Source organism: Ipomoea nil, unplaced genomic scaffold (genome assembly GCF_001879475.1).
Source record: "Ipomoea nil cultivar Tokyo-kokei standard unplaced genomic scaffold, Asagao_1.1 scaffold2025, whole genome shotgun sequence".
In the NCBI taxonomy this organism is placed as follows: domain Eukaryota; kingdom Viridiplantae; phylum Streptophyta; class Magnoliopsida; order Solanales; family Convolvulaceae; genus Ipomoea; species Ipomoea nil.
The window spans coordinates 150,001-174,386 of record NW_017618453.1 but is presented as its reverse complement, the minus strand read 5'-3'; the positions used below and the strand labels follow the sequence as shown (position 1 = coordinate 174,386).

Sequence of the window (24,386 nt, the reverse complement as noted above, 5' to 3'; positions counted from 1 at the left end):
CAAGCTGACCTATTTAGCCTTATTACAAGAAAATAAAAAAAAATACGGAGTACTAAATTAGTAGGAGTCTCATCTTACTATATGCTCATTTTGAAATATGACGCAAAATAAATAAATAAATGTTCTTTTTTAATATGACGCAAAAATAAAATCAATTCATCATTGTAGCATCAATCTACTAGGATAAAATGATTATAATATTATATTTGAGCACTTAAATATAATGGTTTCAACAAACTTAAACAAGGTGAGCATTTCGTAAATTTAATCAAAGTGTTGGCAAAGCTTTTCAAGGAAAGAAGAATGATTTTTGAGGGAGAGGAAAATAAAATTCGTAACCCTCACATTAATATCAAATAACACCTAAGCTCCGCTGGCAGCTCACCACTTAGGAAAAATAGTGGGAAAGGAGTTCGAGAATTTGGCAAAATGGGACACTCTTGTACGTAGGTCACGAGTGCACACAAGTAAAGTCTTTTCACTTTTAATTTTAGACTCATTTTTGTATTTATATAAAATTAAAGCTCTCACTTATGATAACTCAAATCCACTTTAACCCGATCCCAATTAAAAATAGACCTCACTCAAAACTATGCTTGAAAATGGTCATTCTATATGTCAAAAATAGTCAATTTTTCAACAATATTTAATCAGGATCAAATGAGAATTAGGCGCCCAGTGAAAAGTGTAGACTAATCTGAGTCATTGATGTAGCTTTAGGGATCATGAGAAGTTTGTTGTTTTCTAGGGATTAGAGATATGACACGCAATATGTGACAACAAACAACTAGCATTAACCTTAGAAAATACACAAGAAGCTAAGCAATTCAAGGGCAAAGACAATGAACTAAGACAAGACAAACACATATTAACAAGAAAATAACGCAAAGTAAATGAAATAGGACTCAAGTTAGGGATTATAATTATCTAAAAGCAAGCAGACTTATAGGATTGGGTAATAACACAAAATAAAAGGATTGAGGGAATGCATGCAGGTATCTTAGTATATTAGTCACTCTCGTGATTAATAAACAATGGTTAGAACAAGGAATTGCACACTCTTGTGACGTATTAATTTCAAGTCCATCAAGCACACAAAGCATCAAAATCCTCCAATTTGATCTCTTATCATAGATTCCTGGAAGATCGCAGAAATCATGTTTATGCAAGGAGTGACTCGAAATCTTGACCCAACTCTCGTTGTGGCCAAAATTCTTCCAAAAGCATGCTAATGAATGTTGTACACCAAACATGCATTAACAAGATACAAACACAAATCTATCCCAAATAGATAGATCATATTAGTCTTTACTTTAGAACATATTGATCAATTTTTAATTTTTACTATATATTCAAAAAAAAAATTATAATTTAAAATTTTAAAATTCTTAATACATATTTTTATATTAGCATAAAGTAATATTATTGTATAGGTCCCCAATTTTTATAAGACTGGCCTGGTTTATGATATAATATTTTTATAGATTCATAAAATTTTGAGGAAACTTTATAAGAGCTATTTAAATAATATTAGTGATGTTAAAAGAAATTTGGCATAAACTTTTCTTATATTGTCGGCACATTTCATCTATCATGTAATGTGATGACACCTCTGTTACCATTTTAAATAGGTAGTCATAGGATCGAACTCCGGTCTTTGAGCTGAAAAAGGTTAAGAAGTATAGAATATATATTAATTTGTAAAAAATTATGAGTGCTTCAAAAAATATTATTGGCACATTTTCAAAAATAGTTGGCAGCACCGGACACGACTCTTTTGCTTTACTTTTTGGAATTTTGGCTACAATACAAAAAGCTACTTTTCATATTGTGAAATGTTTTAAAGTATGCTTAACGTACTAGTTGTTGTGAATGGTAGTGCATGTATGATTATGATAACGTACTTGGACTTTATTTCTTTAAAAAAATAAATAGTCAAAAACCTTCTATTGATAGGCTTGGCCAATTGAGAAAATACTACTATTTTATCAAATTTTATTCTCTTTTATTTTCTCACTCAAAATTTTGATGTTGACATTTTCATTCAAACGCACAAAATAAAAATAATTTATCATCATTTGTAGGTATCTCAGAGTGGTGTTAAATTGGAAGGCCGATCTAGTATAGTAGTATAGTAATATAGTAGTATCGTCTAGTTACAAATTGAATTAAAATTGATTAAAATTTAAATAATGTTTAAATTTTGGTAGTAGTATAGGCCGATCTAGCTTGATTAAAATTTTGGTTAAGTTAGGCAAGGCCAGTAAATAATGTTTAACTTTAAATTGTAAACAAATAAGTTATGTTTAAATAAGTAAAGCAAGTAGAAAAGATAATAGATAATTATAAGTAAAATAAGATAGTAATAAATGTAATCATAGTAATGTGGTTATAGTGACATATAACTAAATAGATGATAGATGATTATATTTTTCATTTAAAAAATAGTTTTTAAGAGTGTTACAGTTTTCTAGAAAACTGGAAAATTATTTTCAGTTTTTAAAATGAAAAACTGTGCTAGTAAATATGTTTTCTGTTTTCTATTATCAGTTTCCAGAAGTTTCCAGTTAGTAAACGGCCTCTTAATTTCTTTAGTGCAAAATTATTACATTTATCAATTATTTATTTCATTATAATAGGTTATAACTTAAAAATTATCTATTTGTATATTTTTATTATAACTATTTCTAATCTTTATATTTAATTAACTATATAGATTTTAATTTATAAATAAAATTAGAGTTAATACCATTTGAGGTCCTCCGAGTATAGTGATTTTGCCACGTTTAGTCCTAAACTTTCAAATTGACCATCTGTGGTCCTTCGACTTTAAAATTTAACCATTTGTGGTCCAAGTTAACCACTCATGGTCCTTCAAGTTTCAAAACTTAACCAGTTGTGATCCTCTTGAAAGGACCATGGTTGGTTAAAATTTAATAGTTGAAGGACCATGGGTTGTTAACTTGGACCACAAATGGTTAAATTTGATAGTCGAAAGATCACATATGATTAATTTGAAAGTTTAGAACTAAACGTGGTAAAATCACTATACTTGGAAGACCTGGAATGGTATTAACTCAATAAAATTATAACTATGAACCGAAAAGGATATTGTATGTTGAAGCAATGCCATTGCCATTAATTATGAAATGTCACATTCAAAACATTAATTTAAATTGTGAGTGGTTTTTGGATACGTGTCATAGTATCCTTCACGAATTCATTTCGAACACTTTTGAAAAATCTAATCAATAATGTTGACTAAAAACATTTCTATGGCTCTCTTTGGCAAAACTTATTTAGGAGTTTATAGCTTATTTTAAGCTACTAATAAGTTGTAAGCTCTATTCGGTAATGTTCCCAAAATAAGCTTCTAGCTTCCTAACTTTTTTTTTTCTACCTTTATCCTTATTATTTTTAAAAAATGACATAATTTACACTTCCCAATTAAAACTATTTTCTCTTCTCCTTTATCCACAACTTTCATTGCAAATATTATTATTATTATTATTATTATTATTATTATTATTATTATTATTATTATTAATTATTATTATTATTATTATTATTATTATTATTATTATTATTATTATTATTATTATTATTATTATTATTATTATTATTATTATTATTATGAGATTCGCAACAATATTGCTACTTCATTATGAGATGCTAGATCATGATTATGCTAATAGTTTTATTTCAGAACGTTAATTTTTTTTAAAGACAAAGTGTTAAAATTTTAATATGTAAACAAACTAATTTAAATTTTATGAAGATGTCCTTTTTAGTCTCTTTACATTTATCAGCTTATCAAAAAGTTAATTATTTTACCGAACACTTTCGATCATAACAGCTAGCTTAACAACTCTTCAGTTTTCAGCTCCGAGCTTATAGCTTTTCAACTTTCAGCTCCTTTTCAGCTTTCAGCTCCTAGCTTATAGCTTTTCTGCTAGGTTCGCCAAACAGAGCCTGAAGTGTTAGTTTTATTTGCAATGATTTGACTAAATCAAGTTAATCTTGTTTTTATACTCAACAATACTAATTTATATGGAGTATATTTTTGTGTATAAAGAGTCTAGCTGAAATGCAATCTAAATCTTTAATGTTCGCAATAAGAATCAAACTTCCACCTTATCGTTAGAAGTAAGTCTTACTTAAGTGAGTCTTCTTATACACTAGATCAATACCATGGAATGAGTTTATGGAGTTCAAGACATAATCCGATGAATCTAGTAAACCTATGTTTTTTTTAAACTAAATATTATGGAAAACTTTACAAGTTCATGAGTTGAAGAATAACAAGTGATCGAGTCTCACCAGTGACAGTGTGTGAGCAACCTCTCAAAGTGAGGGGGGCTCCTTGTGCGCAGTAAGCAAAGGTCTAGCCTCTGTGTTCAGCTGTATTACCATGATTACATCCTGTTGGTCCCGGCAGGGTCGAAGGAGAGTCTAGAGGGGGGGGGGGGGGGAGGGGGTGAATAGACTCTAATCGATTTTTCAAAGCAACTCCTTTCGGAGCGATGCATAGCGGAAATAATGTTCCATCTTAGATACTCTTTGCACACTTTCGTTGTAAAGATTTTGCGTTTGGTCGATATGATATGCAATGCACGAAAGTAATAAAGCAGAAAGTAAAGAAATATGGAGAGAGAGATTTTTATAGTGGTTCGGCTGTTAACGAAGCCTACTCCACTCTTCTTTCACAACTCGTGAAAGGGTTTGCACTATCATTCCTAGTACAAACTACTTCAAGCTGGCTTCCTTGATCACTAAGCCGGACAGCTACTTGATAGGTTTTTCAACTCCTCGAGTTTACTCCGCCTCTATCAACTTCTTCTTAAGTTGAGATGTTAGAAAGATAATCTGGTGTTTTTCCAACTGGTTGAAACCTTGTCTTGATAACTGGATGAATCTTCACTTGAAAATATGCAAGACTTCTTCGATTATGAAGTATGGAAATGAATGAGCCTTTTGACAAAACTTCAGAATATCACTGGTTATGAAAAGTTTTAAGAGATGGAACTGTTTGAAGAGCTTTTCTTTGGATAGCAAGAGTGAAATAACCAGCCACTTCTTCAATGGTGAAGAGAGCTATTTATAGGTGAAAAAATCCATCCGTTGGAGAGAGATGAAGATTTCAAACCTAATAACCAGTGTGTATTAACCAGCGGCCATTGAGCATTTAATGCACTTGTACTATGTAACCGTTGGAGCCAAACGCATTATGGCTTTTGTCCTTGTTCTCTGACAAGATGGTACAAGTCTTTTAATGCTCCTTGTCTTTTGTGAAGATCATTCCTATGACACTTTTTGTCCAAATGATTTGCCCATCTGAGTCATAGACATCCTTCTCGTTGCTTCACTTAAATGAAGGTTGTCTTTTTACAAGTCTGTCTTTGACTTGTTCACTCGGAGACGTTGGTAGAAAGATTGACTTTATCTTTCCTCCTTTCTCTTTGATGAGAGATCCTTTTTGTCAAAGACGTCTATCCGAGACTTGCTCAATCCATCTTTCGTCTGGAAGCATCTTTCGATCATCTTGTCGACTTCAAGTCTTCATGTAGACCTATTATGCTAGACTCGAGTAAGACTCGTACACCTCATGGTGTGAATCAAACGTTGAGTTACAGTAACTTTCGTTTGTCACAAGAGACTTATCTACGAAAGGAAAAATAGGGATCTACAATCCTAGACAGTTTGGTATCATCAAAATCTAAATACACTTGTTCCTAACACATCCTCCCAAATATTTGTTGTGTCGGGGTGTGGGGGACCCTTGGGGTTGGGGACTCAACATTTTGGAAAGAATAAAGTTGTGATGACTCTATATTAGGTAATTGAGTAAATAAAACATGATTATCATATTTGAATGTTACATATTCAATTCTTGTCAACACACTTTCAATCGAGCTCGTAAATTTCTTTATTCATTCAAAAAATAAAAGTAGCGACTTCCTTGAAATGAAAATTGAGAGAAGAGAAATGTTATTCTATAATAAATGAGAAATAAAATATATTGAAATAGATTTACGATGACATAAAAAAAACAATTATTTAAATATTTTGTTGTTTCAAAAAATAAAATAGGAAAACCCGCCTAGAAAAATTGACACTCACATTGATTAATGACAATAATTAAAAGATAATGGGTGCAATCCTAGTTGAGTTGATAGGGCAATTTGCTTGGTAACTACAAGATTTTAAGTTTGACTTCTCTCAACTTAAGCCAGTCAGCTATGGTCAATCCTAGGATGGTTTACCTCCTTGTTATCATCGTTGGCTATGCAAATCATAAAATTCTAGCAATACTCAACATAAATAATAAGTAAATGAGGCAAAAAAAAAAAAAATGAGATCGAATGCAAGGAAAATAAGGATTCAGACAAGGGAGCATAATCTTCTAGATATAAAGGAAATTATAGATTGGGGGTTGAAACACCAAACTAATGGATTAACCGAAATGCACTCAAGAATCATAGTATACAAGCCACTCTTGTTATCATATAAACAAGTATTACAACTAGGAATTGCACTAGGAATTCTAAATCCTTTAAGAATACAAAGCATCTAAAATTCCCACAATGAAAAATAGAGTTTGTGCATAAAGTGATTTAGAAATTCAATCCAATTCTCATTTTGATTGAATTTCCTCCAAAAGGTAAACTAATGAGTTTTGCACCCCACACATCAACAAGAAATAATCACAATTCCTTCACAGATATTAAGAACATTAACTTAGGTTTCTAGCCCTATAAGCAATAATCACAATTAGAATATCTAGATAGATTAAACAACCATACCCCAAGTTTTAAATGAAACTACTCACATAGATTTTGCACAAATAAAGTAAAAACACAAATAAAGCAAATAAGAGTTCTTTTGAACATGATCTCTACATTTTATACATAAAATGAGAGTTAAATATGGGTAAAATATGAACTTACCACTAGAGCTATAAGACGATTTTCACCCTAATAACACACTTTTAAATACTGGCAAGGAATTTTTTGTAGATTAAAAATAATTAAATAAAAATTCTTCAAAAAAAATTATAATTAAAAAATAATAGTTTAAGTCATTTTCTAGAAAAATCGATCAATAATTTGTTCAAGCCAAGTAACCTTTGACCCTTACTCAACAATTGCCTAAAATCAAAACAATTTCATTTCGATTTCGAAATTTTATATTTGACATGAAATCGTCTTATAAATCAGCACATTTTTCCAAATTATTCTTCCCAAACATTTTCCAAATTATGACAGCACGATAAGATGACATTTTTCTTCCCTGTTGGAATTTTGTGTACGAAAAAAATGGGGTTTTGTTTTTAATTTAAACAATGTTACGCGAGCTCGATCAAAAACGTTTTGAGCAAGACTTGAATTCGTAGTCTTCAGGTATAGAAATTTTTTTTATACCATTGTATAATGTATAAATAAAGCATGTCATGGAAATCTCAATTAAGTTGGTCAGACTATTGACTTGACAATCAAAAGATTCTAAGTTCAACTTCAAGTAGAAAAAAATTTATTGACATTTGTGGTTTAAGCTGGTCAGCTATACATAATATAGATTAATTGTCACTTTGTGGTCTTTTGCTGCATAGAGCCACATGACAAAATTTATTTAATACATACCTTAAATAGAGTTTTCTTCGACATTCAAAAAAATAAATAAGGTAAAAACTTGTGTGAGACCGTGATGCGGGTCGTGTCAAGATAAAAATGTAATGCTTATACACACATATCATACTTATATATTGAAATGTAATACTAATCAGGAATACAATTTTTGTTACTTATAAGGATACATGTAATACTTTTAAGAGAAAATGTAATAATTTTACATTTCGATTTAAAAATATTATATTTTTCCTCAAAAGTATTATATCTTTCCTTATAAGTAAGGGGCACTTGCCAACATTACTTATTATGGAAAATTTAATACTTCTGATGGAAAATATAATACTTTTACATCAAAATGCAAAAGTATTACACTTTTCCTCAAAAGTATTACATTTTTCCTTATAAATAACAAAATTTTTATTACTGATTAGTATTACATTTGAGCATATAAGTATGACATTTGTATGTTGATTCGATTTGACCTGATGCGTTTCACGAATAAGGATTCATAAGACGGCTTCACGCAAGTGTGTGAAAACATGTCTGAGTGTCCGTGTTCACTGGAAAAATTGTCCATAAGAGCACCAATATCAGTGCATTTTTCTTGGATATTTCCAAAAAAAAAAAAAAAAAAAAAAAAAACAATCTTTGATTTTTTATAGATGTGGGCACAAGTTTTGAGAGGGGGTTTTCTCCCTGCAATTCAAATTTTTTAATGTTAAACACTACTGCCCTTTTTCACACCTGTTTCGAGCGTCAGGCGCAATTCAAGCGCCCTGCATGTCGCGTGCAGTGCAAGCGCGTTAATACACATTCTATTTTTTTATTATTTTTTTTTTGTCAGCATTAATTTCTTTTTCTCTTCCTTTTTGTTTTTCTCCTTTCTCTCCTACTAATCACGTTAAAAACTACAAAAAAAAAAAAAAAAAAAAAAAAACCTCACAAGAGTGAATGCTCTAACGACTAAATAGAATCTTATCCTTGGACTTTTCCTATTGGATGGGAGAAGGGATAAGGTAACATAGGACTTTTCCAATTTCTTTAAATAAATAGCATTAATTGTTGAAATTAATATATGGAGAAATATCGTACATATTTCTAGATGTTTTAATTTTTTTTTTGTTATTAATAGAAATAGAAAGCTACAAAGAACTACTTTTTTTTTGGGAAGAAAGAAGAACCACCACGCTCAGGGACGAAGTCAGAAATTCGATTGAAAGGGGGGGGGGGGGGGGGGAAGGGGGAAGTAGGACGGATTCAACAAAATTTTCCGGTAAAGGCGAAACATTAAAACAAAAGAGATAATTTAAAAAAAAATAAATTACCTAAGAAATATAGTTGTAAATGTTGTTGGATATAGGTAAAAAATAAAACACATTGAAACTTTAAAAAAATATTCATAACAAAATATGAAACATAATTAATTTGATAAAATAATTTGAATAGAAAACACATTATAAATTACACATCTCATTATTAATATAAAAGAATGTTATATATGTCTGTGTGTGTGTTAAATATTAAAAAAAGTAATTAAAAATGTGACTGTGTTGAAGCCATAGGTGATGGAGTCAAAAAAAACTGTAAAACTATGTTGATGCCAAGGATTCAAACCCTAATCTTTACTATTACCAAACATGTGTTCTACCCACTAATCTAACTCATTTCTTGTTGATGATATTAATAGTTTTTTTTTATACTAATACTAAATCATGTACTATATATACATATATACATACAAAGATTATATATGGGGTGGGGGTGGGGATTTGACCACGCTAGTTCTTTTTTCTTTCCGTTGCAAGAAGTATGATTAAAATTCTATAATTACAAATTTTCTATATCAAATATAACCATGTAATTATATGTTGGGCAGCGGCTCAAAAAGTCGACACAACATCTGATTGCCATTGAAATGTGATGTTAACTATTTCACAAGTATAATGAAATAAAGTTACATGTTAGCTACTAGCTATAGCTTGACATAGTGGTAAACGTTTGATCTTAAAAATTAGTTCAGAGCAAGTTACATGCAAAAACTGTATCTTTATCACTAACTGTATTTTTTGGTGTAATAGTAAACACTCAGGCTCTTGACTAGTCAGGTTAGACTGATCAAACTATCAGGCTGCCTGTTTAGCCCTATTACAAGAAAAGAATACGGAGTACTAAATTAGTAAGAGTCTCATCTTACTATATGCTCATTTTGAAATATGATGCAAAATAAATAAATGCTCTTTTTGAAATAAGAAAATGTACTTTTATTTATATTGATGATTGTCCATAAATTTAGGCAAAGTACATATCACATCGCATCCTCCAATATAGGAATGCAAATTGAACTGCACAAGCTTATAAATCAATAACATCATCCACTTGCACAGCAACGAATAGCTCAATTAGTCTGGTACGTAGTAAATTTAGTACACAATGAAAGAAACCTTTCAAGCAGGCTTCTGGCTAATCGTATTCGAGACACGACAAATTCTAATTTTCACACTTCGAAAGTGTTAGGACTCCAAGAAGAATAAACTAGAAGAATAATATTTTTTCTCTGAGTGGTTCTCGGTATTCATATACAATGGACCTATTTATACTAAATTACTAACACCTATAATAATTAAGTTACTACAATTATTCTAACTATACAAGATAATAATATATTCTAATATACATAATTTCCTTATACTAATATTTAGTCAATTTTCCTCTAATTACATATGATTCATTCCTTGTAGACCCTCCACTAATTTAAACTACCAATTATTTATTTCCTTTGATGTGTATCATAGTCACATGGATGAAGTTTGGGAACAATAATCTGCGATCGAGTCTCACCAACAACAGTGTGGAGCAACATGCAATAAACAAAAGTCTAGCCTTTGTGTTCAGCTGAATTACCATATTTTACATCCCCAAATGCTCTATCCGACCCAACCTAACAAACCTCCTTTGTCTATTATATGTTTTAATTTTCAAAATTTTAGCCGATCAACCTAGAAAAGTCATGTAATTTATTATTTCTTCGTTTCTGTGGCTATAAAACCCTTAGCTCTCAGCCGCCCCTATCTGTATTAGGAAGAGTATCATCTTACTATATGCTCATTTTGAAATATGACGCGAAATAAATAAATTCTCTTTTTGAAATATGATTGAAAAATAAATTCAACTCATATAATATATGTAGGAGAATCAGTCAAAAAATAAAATAAAATAAAATAAAATCAACTTAATTTTAATTTCTTATAAAATAACCCGGCCCAAAACAAAAATTTATCCAAGTCATGTGAATTACATATTCTCCTTCAAATCGATTCGATGCATCTTGAGGGTATTAGCTAGGAGCATTGTAGTGTCAGTCTGCTAGTATAAAATGAATTTTAATACTATATTTGAACACCAAAATATAATAATTTTAACAAACTTAAACAAAGTGAGCACTTCGTAAATTTAATCAAAGTGTTGACCGAGTTTTTCAAGCAAAGAAGAATGATTTTCGAGCGAGAGGAAAATAAAATTCGTAACCCTCACATTAATATGAAATAAAACCTAAGCTCTGATGGCAGCTCACCACTTAGGAAAAAGTGTGAAAGGAGTTCGAGAATTTGGCAGAATTGGACACTCATGTATAGTATGAATGGTCGTTCATCAGGGATGGACAACATTTCTTGTTGTTTTTATTTTTATTTTTTATTTTTTATTTTTACCTTCTTAACAGGATTTGATAGTCATCATGAAAGTAGTAGTTCTTTGAATATTTTCAATGGCACAAGAATAACTTGATTTGAACATTTCTATGTTGAGATATGATAGAAATACTAAGCAATGGATATTTTGTGCGACAATTGCAACTTCTTAATCTTTTACTCCATTTTTGCCTTAGTTTGTACTTTGTACATATAATCAAGACCATTGAAAACACAATTCTTTAGCTCTCTAAGAGGGTGTTGGTGTGTTGCATCCATCACCTTAGCTCCTCATTGGCTCCCATTGACTCTAAATGCATCCAAAATGCTCTAAAAATCCTTCACTTCTACTCAAAGATAAAGAATTGTAAATAAATTGTCAAAAAAAGCAAATAAAAATCATTTTGGATTCAAATGTAACAATTTAAAAGCAAAATAAAGTTAAGTATAAGGTATAAATATGAACAATTATGCACTTTGCATTGTGAGAGTGAAGAACTCTTGTATTACATTAAATGAACTCTTTATTTTTCAATTGTTAGGTCTAGTAGATCGATGACTAGCATTTGTTTACGACACTTATCATAGATAGCCTTTCCTAATGAAAGTTGAGATATATATATATATATATATATATATATATATATATATATATATATATATATATATATATATAACACGCACTATATGTTAGAAAAATACATACACACGATGAACAAACGGAATTCACATTTAATCAGAAAAAAGATTACACAAGAGAGTCCTATATTAAAGCTACCACTAAAGGCTCCTGTACAATAGGATTGACTAGTCAATTATAATACTAGCCACAGATAAATAAACCATATACTATATTATTACTAACACACCCCCTCAAGCACAAGGTTGGAGGGCAACAACATTGAGCTTGTCTCGTAGAGCCTGAAAGCGCGGAGCTGGAAGAGGTTTGGTGAAGATGTCGGCTAGCTGGTCTTTAGTGGAGACGAAGCTAACAATAAAATCTCCTGATGCAACCTTATCCCGGACGAAGTGGTAATCGATCTCAACATGTTTCGTACGGGCGTGAAAAACTGGATTTGCTGCGAGATAAGTGGCCCCCAGATTGTCGCACCAAAGTGTGGCCAGTGAGCCAGAGTGCAACCCTAGTTCCCGGAGTAAGGAGATGACCCACGTCACTTCAGCGGAGACATCAGCTAGTCCTTTGTATTCTGCCTCTGTGGAAGACCTGGCAACAGTACGCTGCTTGCGAGAGACCCAACAAACAAGATTATCCCCAAGAAACACGGCGTAGCCACTGGTGGACTTACGGTCGACTGGACATCCAGCCCAGTCCGAGTCAGTATAAGCATGTAGATCAGAAGAAGCAGACGGTGATAGACGAAGTCCGTAGTCCTGAGTCCCTTTGATATACCGCAGCACTCGCTTGAGAAGAGCCCAATGATCATCCGTCGGAGAGTGCATAAACTGACACAACCTGTTCACCGAGTAAGAGAGATCGGGCCTGGTGATAGTGAGATATTGCAGTGCTCCGACAATCCTGCGATATTGAGTCGGGTTCTCAAAAGGAGTTAAGGAGGGGGTGGCCGGCTGGGTTACTGCTGCTGGGGTAGCTAGAGCCTTACAGTCCGTCATTCCAGACCTCGTGAGGATGTCCTGCATATACCGACGCTGAGATAAGACTAGGCCATCACCGGCAGATACCGTCTCGATCCCTAGAAAGAAGTGAGGTGTGCCAAGATCCCGGACTTTGAAAGCGGTTGATAACTGACCAAGTAACGTGTCTATTAAAGCCGAGTCGTTACCCATCATGATGATGTCGTCAACGTAGACCAACAAGTAGACACGTGAATTTCCTGCTGTGTAGTAGAAAAGTGAGACGTCAGTTTTGGATGCCAGAAACCCAGTAGACGTCAGAAATTTCTGCAAACGATTAAACCATGCCCGGGGTGCCTGCTTCAGGCCATATAGAGAACGTTGTAAGTGACATACATGACCAGGGTGAGACGGGTCCTCATACCCAGGTGGCTGCTTCATGTAAACAGTTTCAGATAAGTGGCCGTTTAAGAAGGCGTTGTGAACATCCAGCTGTCGTAACACCCACTTGCGTGACATTGCAAGAGAAAGTAAAATACGAACAGTAGTTGGCTTGACTACGGGGCTGAAGGTGTCAAAAAAGTCTTCACCGGCGACCTGGTTGAAGCCTTTTGCCACTAGTCGAGCCTTATAGCGTTCCACAGTCCCATCGGCCTTGCGTTTGGTACGAAAGACCCATTTGCAACCGATTATATTCATATTCGGAGATGCCGGGACGAGTTGCCATGTGTTGTTATGCATTAAGGCATTGAATTCTTGATCCATTGCCTCACGCCACTACGGATGCCCGACAGCCTGGGAGTAGCAAGTAGGGTCCACGGTGGTGTTAAGAGCATGGAACTGCTCGTTCTGACCACGAGTTTTGCACCTGGTGCGCATGCCATGTTCCTCAACTTGAGTGCGTGCACGTTTATTGCGGCCCGGAGGGCGGCCCCGTCTTGCTGGGCCAGTCTGAGGAGGCCCTTCTAGAGCCATGGGGGCCGGTTGCTGGGCCAGAGGTGGTTCATCCAGAACCGGGGTGGTGACCGGATTAACCATGACGGGCCCGGCTCCCCAAGGAGTGGGAGCGGGATCTGGAGTTGAATCAACCTGCAAAGGAGTCTGCACAGCAAAAGGGAAGACTGATTCGTCAAAACGCACAGACGGCAGATAAATATCTTGCCCGTAGTTAAGTCCATACAGCGGTATCCCCTAAAAGAAACTGGGTAACCTAGGAAGACACAGGATGTGGATCGGTACTCAATTTTGTGTCGATTGTATGGTCTTAGATACGGGTAGCATTTGCACCCGAAGACACGGAAGAAAGTGTATGGTGGGGGTGTTTTATATAGTCGGTAGTGTGGTGTTTCATAGGATATGTCAGAGGAGGGCAAACAGTTAATTAATTGAGTTGCAGTTTCAAATGCATAATCCCAATATTTTAACGGAGTTGAGCTTTCGGCTAATAAAGCCAGGCCGATTTCGACAATATGTCTATTCCGGCGTTCAACACGGCCGTTTTGCTCATGGGTATAGGCACACGATTGTCTGTGCGTAATGCCTAAAGACTCGAATATTTTATGTAGGCGACGGTACTCACCCCCTAAATCAGACTGTATGGCTTTGATAGAACGGGAAAACCGCCGTTCTACCATCACCCGAAACAAATCAAAAATTTTATAGATATCCGATTTTAACCGTAAGGGGTAAAACCAGCAATAACGAGTACAGTCATCTACAAATAAAATAAAATAGCGATAACCCGAATTTGAAATAACCGGAGACGGACCCCAGATATCAGTATACAACAAATCTAAAGCATTTGAACTTGAACTAGATACTCTATCTAAGGGAAATCTAGCTGATTTGCTGTATTGACACGCGGGACAGATTTGTGACTCTTGAGCTTTATTTGACGTGACCGGACAATGTTTTAGGACTCGTTGGAGTTGTTGCTTGTGTGGATGACCCAAACGTTGATGCCAAATAGCGGGCGAAGCCTTTGCGGTTAAGAATGCAAAATGCGAACGCGGCACCAACAATTTGTACAATCCATTTACAAAAAACGAGTCCTTATGAAACTAAAAAAAAACGTTGTTTTCGTTAGTGAAACGATAAACAGACAAGAGAGATAAAGACAAGTTCGGGACCAATAAGATATTTGACATATGTAATTGTTTGGAATTAGATGGGATAGCTGTATGCCCAACTCGGGAGATATTCAAACCTGCGTCATTGCCTACTTTCAGCACATCACCGCCCGTATACGCCTCGGAATGCCCGATCATCTGCTCGTCCGGCGACGCGTGAGTGGTGGCGCCCGTGTCGGGGAACCACACCTCGGTCTGGGCAGTGTCCGCCGGTGGTGTTCCCGCGACAGCCATGTGGGCATGCGGCGGTGGCTCGGTGTACCTTTTGTTGCAGAAAACTGCCGTATGACCGTGGCTTCTGCATATTTGGCAGCGAGGACTGCCTCGCCCACGGCCACCGGACTGCCGACCTCCTCGTCCACGACCACGGTTGGAGTGATTCTGCCGTCCACCACGCCCTGAACCTCCGCTGGATTGACCGCCACGCCCAGCGTACATGGCCACCGGACTGCCGGACTGATCCACCGTAAACTCGTCTCCCTGAATGAAATCTTGAGCTTGCAAGAGATCACCCAGCTGCGACAGTGTCACCGGCGTACCGGTTACTGTTAAAGCGCTCGCCATTGCCCGGAATTCCGGGCGCAGTCCCCTCAAAACATATAATACCTGTTCGTCGAGCGATAGCGGATGACCGGCAAGAGACAAGGCTTCGACCAGCATTTTTGCTTTGCCAAGGTACTCCGAGGCAGTCATGGCGCCTTGACGGAGCGTTTGGAATTGGCCGAGCAAGTTGAGGCATCGAGCCCGGGTGGTCGACGCCAGCGAGTCATTGATGGAGAGCCACACCTCGCGTGATGTTTCCTGTCCGACGGCCAACGGCATGACCTCGTCCGATAGCGACGAGATCAGGAGAGATAGGATCAGCTGGTCCTGCTGAATCCACGCCACATGCGCCGGATTGACCACGTCTGAACCAGCCGCGGTGGTGCCGGAATCAACCTGCTGTGGCGTCGCCGGGAGGGTCGCCGGAGGGCACACAGTGTTGCCGTCGACATAGCCTAATAATCCTTGACCACGTAGCAACGGTACTATTTGAGTGCGCCAGAATAAAAAAATTTTGTTGTTTAATTTGATTGAGACAAAGTGGTGGGCGGCGTTTAGGGAGTTCCCGGTGTTTTGCGATGGAGGAGTGGTGGTTACAGTACGTTCGGAGGAATTCGTCGACATGGTGCGGTGGTGGAGAGAAAAAAAGGGGATTCCTAGCCTAACGCTAACTGATACCAGATGAACAAACGGAATTCACATTCAATCAGAAAGAAGATTACACAAGAGAGTCCTATAGTAAAGCTACCACTAAAGGCTCCTGTACAATAGGATTGACTAGTCAATTATAATACTAGCCAAAGATAAATAAACCATATACTATATTATTACTAACACACACAACAGAAGCATCAATCGTTTTTCCTAAATTCTATGTTAAAGAGGGAGATTAATGATTTTACCCTTTGGCGTGTTTTGGCAGAATATATAAAAAACTTTGAGTCGTCCAATTGTTCGGCCTCTAGTCTGAACACTGGCCAGGCACGCGAAAACTCTCATAGATTTTCTTAAGGGAACAAAAGACGCATACTGGCAAACGTACTAGTTCATCATATGTACAAGACAATCATGTCATCTCAAGTCAAAGGACTATTGCATGCTTGTAACATACAACATACCAATGACACATAGCAGGCCAGGTAAACACCATGCAGTACGTTGTAATTCGTCATTGTTTAATGACTTGCTCTCTAACAATCATCCACATGTGCGTCCACTCTCCGTATCTCATACGGAGTGGCATGAGACTAACCATAAAAAAGACATTGTGCTAGTCTTATCGGAACTCTAATGTTCAATTAGAATTCGTATGACTAGGAACATTTTTACAATACTCCATTAATAAATTTTTCGCCATTACTAATATTCTTAACTTTTAAGAATGAAGAATTAAGAAAATTACATGGAATAATATATTAATTAAGACAAAAATAAAATAAATAAAAATATTTATTTATTATATTCATTTAATTAGAATACAATGCCCAAATAATAAATATTGGTTCGTAGGAGATACATCTCTAACACTATACTGGTTGCTTCTTGTCACATACTTCATTCATGTCCTCCAATCCCTTGAGGTATACGTACACTCACCATGACCTACATCACTTTGGCTTTGTACATTTCTATTATTTTAATGGAATTCATCATTTTGATATTAAAAAAAATAGTTTGATATTTTAAAAGTATACATTAAGAAAATATACTTTATTTATATTGATGATTGTCCGTAAATTTAAGCAATGTACATATCCCAATTCCCATCGCATCCTCCAATATAATATAGTCTAAATTTGTCAATTATATGAGTTTTTCTCATTTTTGATCTCACGAGTATTGTAGCACTAACATGATTGATTTACAATTATTAATTTTTAGAACAAATGGTCCTTCCGGTTAAATTTTCGTCCACGGCTCAAATCTGCTATAAAGGGAAAAAAAATTCAAATCACAAATGAACAAAAATTTAGCCGGAAGGACCATTTGTGCTAAAAAATAATAGTGATGGATCAAATTTGTAAGGTTATTTGAAAGTCGTTGATTAATCATGTTAATGCAGTAATACTCGTGGGATCAAAAGTGAGAAAAACTCTCAATTATATTTAACAGCACACCACATTAGGAATGCAAATTGAAGTGCACAAGCCTATAAACGAATGAACCTAACAAACCTCCTTAATTATAGTCAATTATATGTTTTAATTTTCAAAATTTTTGCCGACCTAGAAAGGTCAATTTATTATTTCTTCGTTTTTGTGGCTATAAAACCCCTAGCTCTCACGCTCATTTTGAAATATCTCCATCTAAGCTAAGCTAGCATTCTAGCAAGCTAATTTTAATTTCTTGCTATAATATAATGGTGAACCTCATTTCTTTATGCCTCTTTCTTTCCTTCATCAGTTTCGTCCTGAGACAATGGATGAAGCCGAAAAGCAGCCGGAAGTTGCCTCCCGGACCGAGGAAGCTGCCACTCATCGGAAACCTGTACCGTTTAGTAGGCCCAAACGTCCCACACGTTACTCTTAGAGACTTGTCCAAACAGTTCGGCAAGGACCTCATGCACCTTCAACTCGGAGAAGTTCCTGCTGTGGTCGTGTCGTCAGCCGAGGTAGCCAAACTGTTCCTCAAAACTCACGACCTCGACTTCGCCAGTAGACCCAGAGTTCTTGCCGGCGACGGGGTCTTTTACGATAGATCTGACATCGTTTTTTGTCCTTACGGTGAGTACTGGAGGCAAATGCGTAAAGTTTGCATGACGGAACTCCTCAGTGCCAGAACCGTACGTTCCTTCAGCTACATCAGGGAAGATGAGAGCCATCGTCTATTGGATCGTGTCCGTTCATCATCTGGTGCTGGCAGGCCAATCAATATAGTTGATGAAGTCACCACATTTATGACCTCCATAATTACTAGAGCTGCATTTGGTAAGACCAATCATGCCAATTTAGTTGAAATTTGTCACTAGAAACTAAGGATGGAGTGTGAAAATAACCTCTTAAAATGAGGGGCGGTTCTTTATGTGCAGTAAGCAAAACATATAGCATGTTCATCATGATCTGCCCCTCTACAAACGGTCCAGGGTGTCGGGACGCCTGGAGTGGATAATTCCACCTTTTTGTCACAATCATGTCAATTTAGTCTTTTAATCCTAAAACATTATTATTATTGTTATTATTAGTAACTTTCTACTCCAATATAATTGGGCTTGCAGGTAAGATACCGAACAGGACAGAAGAGTTGGTTAAGGTTGTGAATGAAATAATGATCCTGGCGAGTAGCTTTAGGGTGGCGGATGCATTTCCCTCTTGGAAAATCCTTCATTTTCTGACTGGACAAAATAGTAGGATGGTGAAAGTTCGCAAAGAGACAGATGAAATCATGGGAGACATCATAAAGGAGCACAGAAACAACTTAAGTAGTGGGAAAACGGGGAGTGGAGAATCAGGTAGTGAGGACATAGTTGATGTCCTTATAAAGCTAAAGGATAGCGACAGTCTTCCAATGTCTATCACAGACGACAACATCAAAGCTGTAATTCTCGTATGTGCAGTCATACATAACATAATCCCTCTTCCTTTTGTTATATTTAATGCCATTAGTTAATTATCATGTGGAATCACCCACTCATGCGTCCCCATGTTCTGGTCTGTCAGGACTGTGGAGTAAATCATGATTACTCAACTGACGTCTCGGCCTAATCATGATTATTCAACTGATGCAACAGAGGCTAGACTTTTGCTCTCTATGCACAATGAGCCCTTCATGATTACTCAACTGATGCAACAGAGACTAGACTTTTGCTCTCTATGCACAATGAGCCCTCTCATTTGAGAGGTTGCTTCCATACTGATTTCACTTCTGTGACCAGTTGAACTGTCCATGTATGTAGGACTTGTTTGGAGGAGCAGTGGACACATCAACGACAACCACCGTGTGCGCTATGGTGGAAATGGTGAAGAATCCGAGGGTGTTGGCGAAAGCACAAGCCGAAGTGAGGGAAGTTTTCAAAGGGAAAGGAAGGCTAGAAGAGAGCGATGTGGAAAAGCTGGCATACTTGAATCTAGTGATCAAAGAAACTCTGAGGCTTCATCCCCCAGCTTCTTTGTTATACAGGGAGAACAAAGAAGAAAGTGTGGTGTGTGGATACACCATTCCTCCCAGAACAAGAATTCTCATCAACGCCTGGGCAATCAGCAGGGATCCCAAGTACTGGGAAGACCCGGAGAGCTTTAAACCAGAGAGATTTGAGGATGACCCCGTGGATTTCACTGGTAGTAGTCAGTTCAAATATATGCCATTTGGAAGTGGAAGAAGGATGTGCCCGGGCAGTTCATTTGGTTTAGCAAATGTTTACACTCCTTTGGCACACTTGCTTTACCACTTTGATTGGGAACTCCCTCATGGAACCACACCTCATACCTTGAAGCTCACAGAGTTGCATGGATTAGCCATAGGAATAAAGAATGACATTTTCTTCATTGCTGCTCCTCCTCCTACTGCTGCTTAACTATCTTTAAATAAATGGAAGATGATATACCGAGGAATAAATTCAACTTCGTACACTCTTTTTTAGCACAGTCCACAGTGCACTATGAACCCTGGTCCTAAACGACATAGTTTTTAATTTGAATTTTGCCGGCTATCGTTTGCTGTTCAATTCACATTAGATGTTTTCTTTTTTTACTATAAAGCATGTGTATATATCTTGTGTTATGGTTTTCTATGTCTAATGTTATACAATTCTTTACCTTTTAAACATATGGATTCTGTAACTAAAATAAAGTAAATAAAACATGTGCTTTTGTGTCTTCTGTTATGCGTTTTTGTGTCTTATGTTGTGCAATTATGTACCTTAAGAATATTGACTTTGTACCTGAACTAAAGTAAATATAAAACGTGTATATGTCTGGTGTTATGCGTTTATGTGTCTCATGTTATGCAATTCTGTATCTTAAGCGTATAGATTTTAATTTGTACCTGTTAGGAACATATGTATTAGGATTTTGATGATACCAATGTAACTTAGAAGTAGACTCCTAACTTTTTGTCATTTGTTTTCGTTACCTTTGTCTTAGACAAAAGGTACCTTAACTCAATATGTAATTCATGTTAAGCTAGACAAACACACGAAACCGAGTTAAGAATCTTTTTAGTTAGGTCTCTTCTTTTGACGAAAGAAGAACAGCTTGATGAAGCAAAGTCTCAGCTCGTCTGGACGACGAAAGATGATCTTCTCAACCGAAAGAAGCCTTCTGTCCAAAAGACATTAATGACTGTCAAAGACAACACATCTTCTCTCAACTCAAGAAGAATGTGTCAATCTGTCTCATCCGAAGATCATCTTAGGAAGAAAGATATCCTAGAAACGGGAGCACACTTACCAAAGTGCATTAAATGCCAAAGTACTACTTTTCAGTGCTAGAAGACAAAATAAGCAAAAGTGCTTGTCTCCAACGGCTATGAAGTACAATCGCATTAATTGAAGCCATAAATGCACAAGGCTCTCCGGTTATTAACCACTGGATTATAGGTTTGAAATGCCATCTCCCTCCAACAGATGGATTTCTTCTCACCTATAAATACACATCTTCTCCATGTTAGAAGGTGCTGGTTTCCTGAACGATCAATCTCTCATTCACAAAAGCTCTTTAAACTAAGAACACTCTCTCAAAGCTTTTGTAATCCAGTGATTCAAGGTGTGATTCTTTGTAGAAGTAAATCTGAAATCATTCACAACCTTGAAGAGGTCTTGCAACTTTGTACACGCTGCTTACCCATCCAGCCACCAGCCAGTCAAGACTTCACCGTATTGGAGAAAACTCAAAGATCAATCTCATCTAATCCTCAACTCTGAAGAAGAAGTTGATAGAGGCGAAGTAAACTCTAGGAGTTGAAAAACCTTCAAGTAGCTGTCCGGCTTAGTGTTCAAGGAAGCTATCTTGGTGTAATTTGTACTAAGGAGTGATAGTGCAAACCTTTCACAAGTTGTGAAAGAAGAGTGGAGTAGGCACAGTTGGCCGAACCACTATAAAATCTCTTGTCCTTATCTCTTTACTTTTCAGCGTTTATTTTCGTGCATTGCATTCCACTCGACCTAACCGAAAGTTCTCCACAAGATCAAACAGTGCAAAGAAACCTGAAAACTTATATTACATATCCGCTGCGTAATAAGCCCGAAAGGAGCTATTTTCGCGAGAAAACGAATTGAGTTTATTCACCCCCCTCTAGACTCTCCTTTCGACCCTACCGGGACCAACAGTACCCGGAATAGATTAGGAGTTGTGTAACACAACATATTGTGTCTTATATATTTTACAAATTTATGTCTTGTATTATGAAATTATGTGCCTATATGACATATATTATCTACACAAATCAGATTTTGAGAATAAATAAATATATAACATGTGTATGTGTCTTGTGTTGTGAGTTTTTGTGTCTCGTATTATGAAATTTTGTACCTTAACAACACGTTTGGTTCACTGAATGAATTTGTAGGGAATAAGAAAGTTATTCCGTAGGGAATGGATCGGAATAGATAAGAAATAGAGCATGAATTGTATTCTATTATTTCATTTGCTGAGAGAATAAACTTTAAAAATTGTATTCAAGTGTTTGGTTGGGTGATGTAAAACACACTGTATCAAATCTTGGATCATCACTGTATGGGTTTCGACCCTATTGTTATGGTTTGTGCGAGGAATAATACGACTGGTCAAAATTTGTGAGCAAGGAGGAGGAGGGAGAGGAAAAGGACATCAATTCAATGATCAAGAAAGATGGAGCACATTGGAAAGGAAGAAAAAAAGGGGCGGGATGGAGTGAAGCAAAACAAATACTCCCTTTGTCCAATTTCAATAGTCAAATCAATTTTTTTTATTTGTTTATTTTCTTTATTATTTTTTACTTGTTTTTAAATTTGATTTATTGTGTTTAATAATACTTCTAGTATAGTTTCTAAATATATACATTTTTTATACTAAAACTTAACTTAATATTATGAAAAATTGAGTTAAAATTAACTTTAGTCAAGCATCGTTAATCGAACCATACACATAAAATGGGACGGATAGAATAATAGAGAACTGAAATTAGACTTGTAAGCATCAAAATGCCCTTTTAATTAGTCATATGATTCTAGCCTTGACATTCCGACAATAGTTTTATGAAGTGTCGCACAGAAGGACTAAATATGAAAAACAAAATTTACATAGTCATAAACTTAATTAGAAAATGTTAATAGTTATGAACCAAATGTGATTCAAGTAAAATGGTTAGAGGACTAAAAGTAAAAAAATTCTCATTCTAAAATTACACCACACAAATAATAAATGTGCAAACTACTATACTTACAAATGAAATTCAAAAGTAAACTTTAGACATTATAAAGTGTGCAACACAAACTCTGATCTATATGTACAAAATATTATTTTTGAGTGTATCCAAGGTTTCCACCATCAAAAAAGCCGTTCCAAACTCAAAACTAAAGATCAAACCTTTAACCTTTGGTAAAGAATGGATAAGTGTCTTCCACTCAACCACACCCACTAAGTTCTATATATACAAAATATAATCAGTAATCAAAAGTACATCAGAAACTTTCTAAAAGCGCGCGCGCGCGCACACACACACACACACACACACACACACACACACACACACACACACACACACACACACACACACACACACACACACACACACACACACACACACATATATATATATATATATATATATATATATATATATATATATATATATATTATTGAAATATTATTATGATAATGTAGAATATATTATTGAAATATTTTCGTTCTATTTTTAATTTCCATTCCATTGTTTAAATTTGTGAAATATTTATGATATAATTGTGATTTGATTTATTCTACTGTGTAATATTATAGAGAAAAATTAAAAAGTAATGATCTGATCATTTCCTTTTCCATTTTAATCAATTATGGATCATTTTTAAGCCAATTATTGATATTTATTTCTCTTTCCAATTAACCTAATTTTCATTCTTTTTCAATTTCTAATTTTCAGTCAATTATTAATATTCATTTCGTTTTTCAATTTACCTAATTTCCGTTCCATTTTTATTTGATAATGTAGAATATTATTGTGAAATATTTCTGTTCCTTTTTTATTTCCGTTTTTTTTTAATTTACCTTTACTATTTAATATTATTTGGGCTGAAAATCAGGTAAATAAAATTTTATTTTTAATTATAGTATATATTATAAATTAAGATGGCTCGTCAGGGTTATGATTTTATTTATTTTACGAATTAAAATTAGGGTTTTTATTATACTTGAACAATAATATTACCAACTATATTATAGAATATAATACCATACATAATATTACCAATTAATAGATTTTAGTTAACTTTCATTTTACATTTTCTTTCCAGATAAATTTTATTAATTATTTGACCAATAAAATATTTAATTAATTGACTACAAAAGTTTGGGCGGAAAAAATCAAATATGCGAATTTTTCTTATATATATATATATATATATATATATATATATATATATATATATATATATATATATATATATATAATATATATATATATATATATATATTATATATATATATATATATATATATATATATATATATATATATATATATATTTTTATATATATATATATATATATATGAAAATTTCTATAAAATAATTTCATTAATTATAATTTATATTGATAGATTTATAATTAAAAAAAATAGTTTTTTAATTTTGTATAATTAATATAATGCATACGTATATGTATGTATGTATTCTAAAAAATT

General features: G+C 34.9%; 1 protein-coding gene across 1 annotated transcript; it reads left to right on the top strand.

Annotated features, from left to right (window-relative positions):
- The first annotated feature begins 17,886 nt into the window (after positions 1-17,886).
- On the top strand, positions 17,887-20,338 carry LOC109147615 (premnaspirodiene oxygenase-like). The gene is made up of 3 exons (XM_019295227.1): positions 17,887-18,506; positions 18,794-19,122; positions 19,472-20,338. The coding sequence occupies exons 1-3, from the start codon at positions 17,939-17,941 to the stop codon at positions 20,087-20,089; spliced, it is 1,515 nt and encodes a 504-aa protein (XP_019150772.1). The 5' UTR covers positions 17,887-17,938; the 3' UTR covers positions 20,090-20,338.
- The last annotated feature ends 4,048 nt before the right edge of the window (positions 20,339-24,386 follow it).

Bases quoted from the DNA above. Each gene is read 5' to 3' on its own strand.
- LOC109147615 (XM_019295227.1), top strand. From the start codon at position 17,939: ATGGTGAACCTCATTTCTTTATGCCTCTTTCTTTCCTTCATCAGTTTC. The intron at 18,507-18,793 runs GTAAGACCAATC...TTGGGCTTGCAG, and splicing joins AATTACTAGAGCTGCATTTG to GTAAGATACCGAACAGGACA. The intron at 19,123-19,471 runs GTATGTGCAGTC...CCATGTATGTAG, and splicing joins ACATCAAAGCTGTAATTCTC to GACTTGTTTGGAGGAGCAGT.